This window comes from Anser brachyrhynchus (genome assembly GCF_964034855.1).
Source record: "Anser brachyrhynchus genome assembly, chromosome: 3".
NCBI lineage: Eukaryota > Metazoa > Chordata > Aves > Anseriformes > Anatidae > Anser > Anser brachyrhynchus.
This window is the reverse complement of record NC_137696.1, coordinates 39,488,635-39,501,654: the sequence shown is the minus strand read 5'-3', so window position 1 is coordinate 39,501,654 and position 13,020 is coordinate 39,488,635. Positions and strand designations below refer to the sequence as shown.

General features: G+C 39.9%; 1 protein-coding gene across 4 annotated transcripts in view; it reads right to left on the bottom strand.

Moving 5' to 3' along the window:
* Positions 1 to 4,021: 4,021 nt before the first annotated feature.
* STRN (striatin) overlaps positions 4,022 to 13,020 on the bottom strand; it is a 69,584-nt gene continuing 60,585 nt past the window's right edge. For all 4 annotated transcript variants that reach the window (XM_080584745.1, XM_080584747.1, XM_080584746.1 and 1 more), the window contains 2 exons: positions 12,933 to 13,019; positions 4,022 to 12,847 (listed from right to left, as the gene is read on the bottom strand). In XM_080584745.1, the coding sequence (XP_080440871.1) occupies positions 12,678 to 12,847; positions 12,933 to 13,019 (257 nt within the window). In that variant the 3' untranslated portion in view covers positions 4,022 to 12,677. The remainder of the gene's footprint in view (positions 12,848 to 12,932; position 13,020) is intronic.

Here is a 13,020-nt window from a genome sequence, read left to right as displayed (position 1 = left end):
AAGCAAAGTCATAAAAGATATTTGCACACAGTTTTTAACACTAACCTGTGCTGCAGCACTTCTCCAGCAATAGCCTCTTGGCTTGACAAAACCAACCATTAAGGATAGAGAGTTACATAGAGGAGCAGCCCTGATAGCCCCATCTTCAGACCCACTTCCCTCACCACTGTTCTGCTGTTAATTCTCTGCCAACAAGGAGTATTACATGGGCTGGATGAACACAAACACATACGTCAGATTTACTGGGGACTTTAATTCAGATGCCAGATTTATCATCTGAAAACTCATTTGCTTGGGGTTTAATTTGTGGCTAGCTCCGAAGGCCTAGGCCTTAACTTCTAACTACTCTTAAGACTGCAGCCTAATTTTTAATACAACAGCTTACCACTGCATATCAATTTCCATACCGGCCGTACCCTTGCAGCACAGGAGACTGGCACTCCTCCACAGACACTCCCAAAGGCTGTGCCTGTGCTCCCCCAAAAGCACAGCACAGATGGCCAAGGTATTAGGAACAGCTGGAGCCACAGGTGTTCTTTAGGACAGACATTTCAACTTCTACCAAAAGCTTAAAGCAACAACAGTGAGTTTTCAAACACTCCCCACAGAAAAGCTGAAGAGCTATCTTCCACCACAAGCATTTATTAAGGGCACAGCAGGGTTTGTTGTTGTTGAAATGGCTTGTCTTAAGTTCACAGAACACCCATGATGCTCAGTTGCCAACAAGCAGTTTTATTAAGTTCTTGAGATGATCTTCAAATTAATTTTTCATCTCTCATTTAACCTGAGATGCTCTACCCATAAACACTGTAAACTCTAGTGTAATCCTCAGAAGCTGCCAGAATACGACCTGTGTTCAACACAAGTGTGGATAAGCACAGAACGCACTTCTCTTTTAACCCTTCACCTTTCATAGCAATGAAAATACTCATCACATCTACTGAAGTCTCTAAATAATATTAAAAAATGATAATACAGCTTCATAAATGTTTGAATGGGGTGTATTTGGAGAAAGCAGCAGAGCTTCTTTTTGTAACATATACAAGCTGTTTTGAGCTTCTCAATACAAGTTGCTATATATTTTGCAATAAAAATGTCCCAAAGGCATTCGAAGTATGTTGCCTCATATGTAATTCAAAAAATAAGTTTCAAATATGGTCCATGTCATGTTAGTTTCTGAAACGCAGCTGAGGCTTTCACAAGATTTTAGCAGACCTAGTAAGGCTGGAAAAAGACCCAAGTGTTTCATGGTTCAATGTGTTGTTTTTTGTTGTTTTTTTTTTTACATACTCAGCTGAAGGAAAAAAAAAAAGCCTAGAAGTGAGCTAGCAGAGGAAGGACCACCAAATTACTGATCAGAGGAATTGGACTTTGGACCAGAGTCTACTGGTTTGAAAGGCCTTAAACTGCATGTACTTTTTACTAAGTCTGTGAGAACGTGTACTGACTGTACTGACCTTTGGGGTGGAAGCTGCAGCCTGGCTGAGGCATCCAAAAGAGTAGGGCATCAACGGGTTGGGCCTAGAGGCAGGCAGGCAGCCAGAGCAACTACTCACTGGATGTACACCCAAAAGGAGGTCTGATCACCCTCTCTCTAGGACACGGGCATCTTGGCACTCAGGAGTTGGGCTGGTGGCTTATCACTGCTCAGCAGTCACAGTGCAAAGCATGCACCAGGAAATGGACGCTGACATGGGGGAGCTCGACATGGGGGCAGCACCTTTCCCTCAAACTCCAGCAGCAACTCCCCACATTGCATTATGTGAACAACCACAGTTCAGTTATCTCAACAGACAGAGGTAACAACCCTGTTTCTCAGCAGTGTCTTACCAAGGCTTGTCTGGATGTAGGATGCTTGAAACCACTGCTGTCACTGTGCACAAGAGGCATCGCCTGTCATGTGCACCCTCCGGCTCCTCAGCTGCTGCTGCTCTGCTGCTTCTGTGGGCAAACACTTTCCCTGTGGCAGCTTCTCAGGTTGCTCCTCCTACCACCACTCTCCAGCACATAAAGTAACGGTGCCAGGAACCAGGAAAAAACTCTGGGGTTAAACATCCAGACAGGCCCAACCCAACCTAAACTTCCTTCATGGCTCTACTACCCTACCCATCAGCTCCACAGGTCCTACCCACGCTGAGGTGGCAAGTCAAAGCAAGCAGTAAATATGAGAAATGTGACCTAGATACCAAACAGTAAGAATGTTTTCTGTACTATACATAACTTAATTTGTGCTGGGTCCTGCACCTGGGACGGGGCAACCCTGGCTATACGTACAGACTGGGCGACAAGATGCTGGAGAGCAGCCCCGCAGAGAGGGATCTGGGGGTTGCGGTTGACAGCAAGCTGAATATGAGCCAGCGGTGTGCCCTGGCAGCCAGGAGGGCCAACCGTACCCTGGGGTGCATCAAGCACGGCATCGCTAGTCGGTCAGCGGAAGTGATTGTCCTGCTCTGCTCTGCGCTGGTGCGGCCTCACCTCGAGTACTGTGTGCAGTTCTGGGCACCACAGTACCAAAAGGACATTAAACTGTTGGAGAGTGTCCAGAGGAGGGCGATGAAGATGGTGAAGGGCCTAGAGGGGAAGACATATGAGGAGCGGCTGAGGTCACTGGGCCTGTTCAGCCTGGAGAAGAGGAGGCTGAGGGGGGACCTCATCGCAGTCTACAACTTCCTCACGAGGGGCAGTGGAGAGGCAGGTGACCTATTCTCTGTTATCACCAGTGACAGTACCCACGGGAATGGTGTTAAGCTGAGGCAGGGGAAGTTTAGGCTGGACATCAGGAAGAGGTTCTTCACCGAAAGGGTGGTTGCACACTGGAGCAGGCTCCCCAGGGAAGTAGTCACTGCACCGAGCCTGTCTGAATTTAAGAAGAGATTGGACCGTGCACTTAGTCACACGGTCTAAACTTGTGGGCAGACCTGTGCGGTGCCAGGAGTTGGACTTGATGATCCTTATGGGTTCCTTCCAACTCAGGATATTCTATGATTCTATAATTTATTTTGTGGTTGAACTAAGTCACCTTCTCTGTCCTTCTTCTAGCTATTTTTCCTTGCCCACCATAATGGAAAGAAATTAAGCCAGTTCCATTTTCTTTTCCACCACCATCTCAATTTGAGGAAGTCTTGGACAACAGCAATCAACCTACATTTGCTAAGGCACCTCTACATTAAAAACATCACAGTGTTATCTGTGTAACTGAGTGTCTCAAATCCCTCAAGGTAGTCTTTAGGCCTCCTGTGTGGGAGGGTAACTCCTACATTGTTTTCTCCTTACCTCACGAATCTTCTGTTGACCTTCCCTGAAGGCAGAACACAGGCTGAATGCATTTGTACCATCATTTCATACAACAATCCCTATTTTCCTCTGAGGAGGGAAGAGGAGTAGGACTAAAGCAGAAGGCTTATTTTACCTACCGGGGAGAGAGAAGAGACAAGAACTTTTGTCCCACCTACAATCTTAAAAACCCCAACAGGACGGACTTGCTGACAAGTTGTTCTGCTCGGTTCTGTGTAGGTTCCCATACCACCCCCTCAGCAGCATCGTTCTGAGCGTTTTCCCGTAGCAACGCGGCTACCATCTGTGATGTGTGGTTTGCTCTCTCTCATCCTCTCCCCAAGGGCAGAACCATGCGCTTATTTTTATTTTAAACAAATGTTCTACCCAGGAAGCGCACCACGTTTCACCGTGATCAGGGGAGGCTGATAGTTCCTGAGCAACGGTACCATACCCACTCTGCACGCATGTTCAGCCGAGGCAGACAGCAGGGACTGCGTGCCTGATGCAGGGTGCCAACAGTGACGAGGCAACAGAACAGTACAAAAACAAGACATATGGAGAACAGAGAAATTGAGACAGCCCCTTAACCCTCGGCACAGTTCAAAAAGTTCACGTGAAGTCACCTCAAGCGCCTCCACACCCAAGGCTACTACTTGTGCTAGACTGTGTGTACTTCTCCCTCCTGGTACATACTCCAAGAGCACAAACTTTATGAGAAAAAACACAGAATTATGAACACAATACAAAATGTTGAAAAATAGTATTTATTAGCACCCAATTTACATAATTATATGGTACAAATGACACTTACTTGCTGCTGTAACATTAAATAAAGCTGCTCTTAAAAACCATTGCTTATTTCTGGAAGTCCATGTGATTTTGCTCAGCACAGAACGCGGGTACAGTATACAGCTATCCCACTTCACTACTGTCATATCAATATAAATACCTGCGTGGTTACCTCAACGTGGTCTCATTTTAAATGGCACACTAACATATGCAGATCTATACAATTTTAAGGACAAAATAGTTATCTGGATTATTCAGGCAAGTGAATGTAGCTTTAAATAGAACCCATCCAAGAAGTTTCACGAAGTATGAATTCCAGTGAAAAGGAGAAAATTCAGGGCTGCAATTGTGAAGCTCAAAAATATAGTGGTGTATTTCAAAATAATCTCCCTCTGAATTTTCTATCTTGTCATTTTAGATATTTAACCAGGATTTTAAAATATTGAATTTTAGTAAAAGTTTAATACTAAGTGTTTGAAGAAGCATTTTCATGTATAGCAAACTTTTATACCTTTTCTTATAAAGGCTTATCAAGTCTTTGATCTTTGGAGAATGATCACTTTTTCATTTTTTTTGTTTCCCACAAGAAGCCTTTCTGAAATCTTTGAAACACGTGAATTTTTTGGATCCTTACTCCCAAGAAAACCATTTTCTTCACAAATTAGAAAACAGTATTTCTCACTTAAAAAAAAAAAAACATTCACTTTTGTACAACAGTAGCATTTAAACAAGGTAGTTTGGTGGTATTGTAGTTCTGACACAGCTTTGTACCGAGCCATACACAAACTGACAAGCAGACTATTATTCAACAAGTAGGCATTTCTCATTTGGATTCACCACTCTGCAAGACACTTGAAGCCCAATAATGTTTCAAAGTAGTCATTCAAAACTGGCGTGCAAAATCATAACCTCAGCACAATTCTGAAGGGGAATCTTAATTTCCTTTAGCTGTTTAAGCAAGAGTTCATACATAAGTCACAGTAGCCTTTTCCTATCAACTGTCATGGAAGTGGCCTAGAACAGAAGAGGAGCAAACGGAATTACTAACATTTAAGTGGTTCCTACCTGTGGCACCTTCTCTGAAAGAACTGTCAGGTAACTAAATTCAACAGGTTTTTGTTTTGCAGGGGGAATAGTTGAATGTAAACAACAACAATCCAAACTGTGATCACAATGAAAATTACTTCAATTTTACTAGTGAAAGTTCCATAATGCAAAGAAATTTGCCTGATTTTTATTTTTTATTTTTTAAAATTTTTTAACCTGACAGTTTCTTTTAAAAGAAACCAACTGAAGATATTTATACGAAATACAATGCAGGTATGTGCTGACAAATATTAATAGAAAATCTTACAGCAACAATATTTTTCTTATCACAGATTTCTGTAAGTTTCAGGTGCATGATTCAAGGAAAATGTAGCACAAGACTGCTTTTCAGTCTGTTTGGGCTATAAAGGTACAAGAAATTATTAGCAAACATGCTCATTTCGCATTTCCAGAAGAAGTGCTCACATACGAGACAGTTTTCAAAACCTATGCATGTTTGTAGATGCCTGACTGCACGGAGACAACTCTAGGAGCCATACATCTGAAAACAATCTACATTCAAAAAGCACTATCTCATTGATAGGAAAAATAAAAAAATAAATTCTCAATGGAAAAATAGTAGCTTGAAGTCCATTGCTTTTCCCTTATACAATGTTTTTGGCTGCTTTTGTAAGTAATGCAAAGCAATGAAAATATTTGGCTTGGAGACAAGTTATCCCTTTCCTTGCAGAGCAGGACAAATTCAGCTGCGTAAATCTTCTCAGCTTTCCAGCCTAATAGTCTGGTGTGGGGACCAAGGCTTTCTGTGAAATAGCAAGGAACAGTTTTGGGGGGGCTGCAATTCAAGCGGAAGGAATTGTCCACACAAGGCTTTGAGCAGCTTCAAAAGCACATGTGCAGGCATGGTTTGAACATGGGGGTGACCTCCCAGCATCACAGAGTGGCTTGGCAGCACAAACTGCACAAAGTTAGTGGAGCACACAACACCACGACTCAGTCAGGAACAAGGATGGGCTAAAGTGCATGTATTACTGAATGCCACTTTAGTTCATCTATACTTCAGACTTCGTCATCCAGCAACAAATCTCTCTTGACAATGACCCTGTTCAGACCCACGAATTGTACTATGGAACTGGAATTACACCTTCTGTAGTGGAATTGAGATTCTCAGAAACCCTAAATGGTACAGTACTTCCTAAGTTTTCACAACTGACAACAGAGCAGCAAAATTAGATCAGCAGGTGGGATAAGAGAGAACTCAGTAGACTTAAATGAACTGGGAATAAGGAGGTACAGAACAGCCTTTTGGTGGTGGGAGGAGCAGGACCAAAGCCCAAACCCCAGTACCCTTCAAAAAACAGTCTGAAAAAAAAAAAACCACAATAGTCCTTTACGAAATATACCTTGCAATGAGAGTCTACTGCAGATGGGATTTTAAGATTCCAAGAAAAATATAGCCTAAAGAAAGATTCAAGTGGGAAGATTAAAAATCAGAATTCAGAAGAATGATAACCTGCACAACTGGTGTGTGTATATATATATATATATATACACACACACCCATATACACACACACATACATATGTATATATATATATAAGCACAGGCAGAGGCATCATTTTAAATGTCCCATTTACCAGGAGCTTCCCTCCCGGGATTAGTCCCACCTGCTGAACAAGAGCACTTGTCTGAGCAAAAGCTATTTACACACAGGTCATTTGAGTCCCCCCTACTCGCCACATTTGTTCATTCACTCTGTTGGGCCTAAGGCTATCTTTCAAAATGTGCATTACTTTTTGTCAGTCAATCCATCTTTAATGTGATGGATTAAACACTGCCTATGACTTGGTTTTCATCAGTTTCACTGTGGCTCAGCAGAAACATTGCAGAGGTTTTGCCTAGCAGTTCACGGGCCATTAGTTTCAGTAACTGTTCTCTAAACTGATGAAGCAGCCAACACAGTTCACCAATTGTAACATCTTCAACTAAAGATACTGCCGGATTTAGATAGAACATTCTCAACGCCTCCATGTCCTTATGGAAAAAGGAAGATTCCTGAAACATTTGTCAGATTTGGGCAGGGGGGGGGGGGGGGGGAGAACAGGTTTTTCAGAAAAATCTTTGTTTCCTCTCTGTCACTCAGTACTAACATCTCAACTTAACACCACTATGATGCTCACCAGCAGCAGATGTCCAAAAAAAAAAAAAATCAGTGACTGTGTCAGACTGCAACATTTTATACAAACCAATTTACCATATGTGAACATTTCACTATTATATTCTGATCTTTGTTTTTCACTGTGTAGGCCAAGACAATTTTCACCATACAGCCACAATTTTCAGAATGTTTTTAAACGCTGTATTATAAGCAGCAGTATCTTTTCACAGTAGTTTCCATGAAGCTTATCAGAATTCCAGCTCACCCGCAAGAAAGCTGAAAAGACACGCAGGCTAAGCAAGTCACAAATCACCTGGAACCGTTGGTCTTATTCATTTATACGAGAAAGTAAAATCAAGATGACAAAGCAATATTTAGCAACATATGCAAATGGGTCACCTTGTCTAAAGTGACATAGTTTGAAATTTGAAAATCCACCTTTGACACAAAAGGGCGTAATTTGGAATCTGAACATACACTAGAATTTGTCCTTCATACAACCTGCAACCAATGGACAAGTGAATAGATCTGAAGAATCATTACGGGAAAACCTCGCTAACTTGCCGCTCTATATTTAAAGGGTTTTCCTTTGCTCCCTGTGATACCATCAGGCTAAATCTGCACTGCTTCCCAGCCTAATTCTGCTGAGATGACACAAGTTCCATGGAGGGCACGTTGGTTCTGGCCACTTAACTTGCTTAACCTTCCAGAGCTCAGCAAACAGCCTCCCTGCTTCCCTCACTGCTCAGCACGATCCAAATGACCACTGCCTACAGATCTTCAAAGTAAAAATATGAATAATCTCATTTGCAGGAACTCTCATGCTGCAGAAATTATCACGTTAGATTGCAAGTCTGATGTTTCTGCAAAGACTGTTCTAGAGCAGTCCTGTACAGGCACAAACACAGTAATTGCATTTTCTTCCATAACTCAGCCTACTTTACCAGGTTTCACTAGATTTACTAGATATAATTTGTATTGAATGCTTCACAGTCAAGTAGGCTCCCCAGAACAGTCTGGAAAGATGCTGCCGAACCACAGTCTGAAAACGCTTTCAAACACACATCTTGAGAGGCATTCAGAAAACTTGCTTATCAGATGGTTATGCCTGCTTTTTAATTTCTTGTCTCCTGTGGGATGGACTAACACTTCTGACAGCAAAACACTGCTGCTCTGACACATCAGTTTATGGAAAGTACTGTTCCCCAAAATGACACTGATTTCAGATGTGTCCCCTTCCCTCACCTCCGTCCTTGTGTTTTAACAAACAGGTGTACTGCAAAAGGTGGTGTAACTAAGTCCTTTATCTGTTTCACATTTATTCAGAAGGACAAGCTTCTGTTTAATTTAAATTCACAGCTGCAAAATGGTGCTGCACAGCCCAATCACAAAGCTGTATGGTGAACATCACACTTTTACTCGAACACATCACGTATGGGACTGCTATAACATAATGTTATTTGAATTCAGACTAGAAAATAACCCACACTATATAGCATGTAGTTGTCCAGACTTCTTGGTAAAGAAGCTTTGTTTTGTTCGTTTGTTTTTAAATCAAAATAAAGATGAATGAGATCTGAAAATAATCATGAGGTGATTTTCTTGTAACTAGTAAGCTAAATCTTTTAGTTGGTGTGTCAAAACACTTTTGTCATTGAGGCACAATAAAAAGCAAGCACGAGGATTTTATAGGAGTGAGGAAAATGTATTCCACAGTAGAATTATATCTAGAGCTTCTTCCAGGCTATTCCATATCATTTTGTGCAAGGGTTTTGGTAACCAAATCAAATGTGAAAGCATACAGCACAGTGAAGTAAATCCTAAATAAAAATGATAGGACTTAAAAAACCTAGTGGAACAATTTTCAATGTATGAAAGAATTGCAAATTCTCCCATTAAATTAGTTAGTAAAACCAAAATCAGTAGCATAGGCTAATATACACTAAAAAATTCTATGAGTTAACCATTAAAAAAAATGTACCATGTAGACTGCATACAGGAAAAAACATAATGGTAAAATGCAATATACAGAGTTGCACAAAAATGCTTTTTTCAAGAATAAGCATTAGGTCCAGTCTCATTTACATTTTTAGATGCACGTATCACATTCATTAAAGTTACCAATTAGATTGAACCAGAAAGAGCTGCACGTAAAATGAAAAAAAAATAGTGCACTCAGAAATCAGAAGTTCAAAGCTTACAAAAACAGGTTAATCGTGAAACAGAAGTTAAGTATCTAGCTGTAAAAGAATCATAAAGACATACTGAAAGTGAGGGAGAAACATGAGAAGCAGCAATGCTTAGTTATATATATAAAAATTCTTATTTTGTCAGCACTAAGATTTGGGTTTGTGAGACACCAGATCAAGAAGTTTGGACTTCCTACACAAAAGCACTGTGTTTCGGGCTGGGGGGGAGGACACGGACAAACCACATTTACCAGATCACCTCCAGACTAAGTCCAACAACTCATTGCATATGCAATGGTGTTGTGGGCACCAAGACATGGAGAAATGAGCTAAAAAGCTGAAAACAAAAGAAGAGTTGTATAAAAAGAGCAGACTGAAAAATAGCTTGAAAAAAGTGGAAAGAAATGGAAATATACAGCTAGAAACTACTGCATACTGCAGGTTCCAAATTACAAAAGTGATTAGAAATATTTAAAATGGCACAAAACATGGCTTGGAATACTGGCATGACGTTACAAAAAGAACTGCTAAACATCACATAATTCCTCCTGTCAGTGAGAAGCAATCATTGAAATAATCTTCCAAAGGAAGCCTAATCATTTAGAACATATACAAAACCTCACTGGCCAAGACAATATTAAAATGCACAAGTCTACAATCCTGCTTTAGCAAACAGATGGACTAGATAACCTAAATAATTTTTTCATCCCTAACTCCTATGATGATGTTCAGAAGATCTGGCAGGCTCATGCACAATACCCCACAGTCCTACAAGTATGTGACCAAGTACAGTAAAAAGACATTGACACCAATTATGAAGACCAGCACAAAAATATATATACTCCACAACCTCTTTGTAAGGCTACATTTGTTTTGTTTTGTTTTTTAAAGGCACCTCATCCTCTAGCTATTGCCAGCTTTAAAAAAAACACTTTTCAGTTTGAGCAAGAGCTCAATAGTGAGAAGGAAACATCTTCCGATTCACATTTGAACAGCCACTTCTTACATTCCAATTGTAATCAAAATGACAGTTTTTAAAAACAAGCATGCTGGCCTATTAGTTTTATGTACAGCAATTTAAACAACTCTAACTACATATTGTATTGTGGAAGCAAAAGCACAACATTCATTTCATACTCACGCCATTATCCTCTGTATACACAAACTCAAGAGAACTCTTAATACTAAAACATTAAAATGCACCCATGGAGTCTTCCCTTACTAGACATTTAATACATGTTTACAATATATATACACATATATAATATACATAGCTTTTAGAATTTTTCAAATAAATCTTTGTAATTTCCTCTCCAAAAAGAAATAAAATAATGACACTGAAAGAATATGAGTCAAGTACACAGAACTCTCACGAAGTTGAACGCTCAGTTTTGCAGCCAAGTTTCCCCCTTTTCATTATAACCAACACACTTTATAAAAACTAAATAATCTGATTTACTATTGTAGTCATCTGTTTCATGGTAAAAGTTCTAATCTTATCTATGGAAATATATTGCATATCAATATCATGAAGTGACATATCTGAATATTCTGAGCAACAAAAGGTATTCCAGGATATTTTAGCAGTAACGTGTTGCAGGCTCAAACAGCACAGGTCAATCTTTTATTCTAAATAATACAGTTAATCTAAACTCTGAGTTCAGCTTCAAATGTGGTCCCATCTCCAAATATCACACTAAAAACAACATGGTCAAACCCTATGTTGGTATCTTTCAATGATTCCCTCTTAAAAAGTGTCAGTTTAAAGGTAAAGATTTTTATCAGTTTCCAGTCTTAACCTCAGGCTGGTATATGAAAGAGTTGCATGGATTGGGTTCTTTCCTACTCACATCAGCACCAGAAATAATCTCCAGCATCAATTCTGCCCTTCCTTCTGAGGAAAACGCCAGCTTCAGACTGAAGAGTAGTAAAAACTCTCATGATGACACGGAAAAGAATCCACTCACTTTCCTTTAAGAATGGATAAAATCACTAAAATATTGTTTTAAAAGTTATTTGCGACTTGTATCAACAGAGAAGCACATCCGTTGAATAACTTAAAAAAGCACTCATTTTTCAGGTAACCTAATTAATGGCATAATATACCCAGTGAAGTGGACATGTTGAGAAGTTCCACAAATGCTGAAGTATGGAAATACCTCTAGAAGTGGCAGAATCTTTCAGACTGACTTTGTGTAGGCAACTATTACACTACCAGGACTCACACAAAGCAGCAGGCATAGGTTTAATCTTCAAAAGTATTTAAACATTTCATGGTACCACAATGCCCAGAACGATACCTTTTTTTTTTTTTTTTAAGCAGGAACAGAAGGAGATGAACATTTGATAGTTATATTGTAAAAGAGTTTCTTTGGGAAATCTTATGATAATTTCTTGTGCCAGGTCTCCAAGAATAAACAGCATTATAAATCTGAATAAGTTAATCTGCTACTACAGTATATACAGACTGCTTCAGTCTGTTGTTAATTGGGACTAAAGGCTCAGCTTCTAGCCACACACTAATGCAGTCTTTAAAAAAATTATATAAATTTTTTTGCAAACTAAATATTTGCTGTATAACACAGAAGATTTAATAAAACTTTACTGTATTTCAATTTATGTTAGTAACTTGCTTTCCTTTAACCATATTTATCTTAAGCTAGCAGCCAAGTGGCTGAGATTAAGCATCAGCTACCGCTCTCTGAAGACAATCTGCTTAGTAATACCAAAGGGATGACAAATTGCCTCTCACAAGACACAGTAATGAGCATGTGAACTGACACTTTTTCCAGGTGATTTGATTTTTAAGTACATCATGATTCCTCAGTGAGAAGCATCCCAGAAAGTTTCCCTCTTTTCCCTCTCCCTGAAGCAATTAAACCCCTTCTTTCCAGTACTCAATTTTATTAATAGAGAATACATAGACCTAGTTTCACCCAAGGCCTGCCTGGACGAAAATTCACACCCTCTGAAATAAAAGCGCCTTTTTATTTTTTTTTTGAACTATTTGAAACTGAGAGTTTCCAAGCTCTCAGCACCAGCTGAGCTCACAGAAACCAGAACAAACTTCAATTTAGAAAACAGCACCCTGCAAAAACTAAACACTTACAAACATTCTCTGAATTATAGGGCAGGATAAGAAGACTCATGCCCGCCTCTTCTCTTTTGTGCAGCTGGTTAAATATATACAAAGCTAGAGTTGAAATGGAAGCTCTCTGTCATACAAACACTTTCGCAAGGGCATCTGCTCCTGCACTGGCAATATAACATTTGGATGGGTGGAATGCCACATCATGAATGGACTCATCAAATTTTTTGCGATGAGCAGTGAATTCTTGGATGCAGGTCTTGCTTTCAAGATTCCATAAGCGAATTGAACAGTCATGACCTAAAGAAAGGGGAAATGGTTTTCTTTATAATTCTCATGTTTGCCACCACTGTGAGAAAAGGAAAATGAAATTTCATGTACTTACTGCCGGACATCAAGTACAAGCCATTAGGATCAACAGCTAAACTTGTAACCGCATCTAAGTGAGCTACCATGGAGTGGATCAGTTTTCC